At 46.2% G+C, this 1,085-nt stretch overlaps 1 protein-coding gene across 1 annotated transcript in view; it reads right to left on the bottom strand.

The window, feature by feature from the left end:
• Window positions 1-706, bottom strand: part of LOC101864017 — a gene marked incomplete at both ends in the record, with an annotated part of 3,485 nt that extends 2,779 nt beyond the window's left edge. Inside the window, 1 exon segment of the mRNA XM_013087688.1 lies at window positions 239-706. Coding sequence (XP_012943142.1) covers window positions 239-692 — 454 coding nt within the window.
• Window positions 707-1,085: the final 379 nt, after the last annotated feature.

The following is a 1,085-nucleotide window of genomic DNA, read 5'->3' as shown; positions in this document are numbered from 1 at the left end:
CCCCCCCCACCGCCAAACCTGTGAGGAAGAGAAAAAAAGGGGAGGGGTGGAGGTTATAGAGTTGCATGTATGTTGTGGGTGCATGCCGTCATTATTTATATATTCCAGCTCTACCGAATACCAAAATTAATGTTTACAAGGAAATGATAACCATAACGAACACTACATATTTATAGAAACATTGATAGGGAGGGCCTATAGAGTAAATAATGACTGCCTAGTAAATAGTGTGACTTACTAGTGAATAGGGTGCTCATTTTCTGCTTGCTGGTAGCTGCTTCAGGACAGATTGTGACGCCTTTCTCTACCCTTTCCCGCCTCATTTTCTCCACAGCCTTCCTTTTGTTCTCCTTCCTCTCCGCCCGAAGTTTCTCTCTCTGATTCTCCTCCTTCTCCTTCATCCTGGTCAGCTCCCGTCTTAATATTCCCACCCTCCTCTTCGCATCTTCGTCCCTGGCCGTTGCTTTTTCATCTTTTTGTATTCCCAAACCAGTGTCATTACTGTCGCATGCTGGACTCTTGATAGTCACCGATCTAGCAGCTGTTCTTTCTGGCGACGCTGATTCGTTGCCTGCTTCTGACAGTGTGCGTGAGTCATTCGGTGGTGTTGGTAGGCTTTGCTCCCTAGTAGGGGGAGACGGCGGTGAAGAACGTTGTTGGGGAGAAGTGTTTTGGGACCCTGTTTCCCCCATCTTACCTTGTGTCCCTGTAGGGAAAGTTTGGTCAGTTTTTTTTTTTAAAACTTGCTTAAAAATGCTCCTAACGTGTATATATGCGAAAGGCCGCTGGATATTCAAATCAATAACTTCAGGGTTATATTGTTATGCCAAATAAATTCTGCCCGACCTAGTGTTGTGAGCCTACTGGAGTCTCTGATGTAATGGTTGGGTTTCTTGCCGTTGCACGCAGAAGACCTGAGTTCGATTCACGATCGGGGAAGTAGTTTAATAAATAACTCGTATCTGTGTCTTTCTGCTGGGATAACGTACCCCTCGTAACCCCGAGTAGGCCCTGGCCGGCATTTGTGTGTGTGTATGTATGTGTGTGTGTGTGTGTGTGTGTGTGTGTGTGTGTGTGTGTGTGTG

This window comes from Aplysia californica, unplaced genomic scaffold (assembly GCF_000002075.1).
Source record: "Aplysia californica isolate F4 #8 unplaced genomic scaffold, AplCal3.0 scaffold00623, whole genome shotgun sequence".
Lineage (NCBI taxonomy): Eukaryota > Metazoa > Mollusca > Gastropoda > Aplysiida > Aplysiidae > Aplysia > Aplysia californica.
Note: the sequence above shows the minus strand (reverse complement) of the source record. Positions and strands in the feature narration are given on the sequence as shown.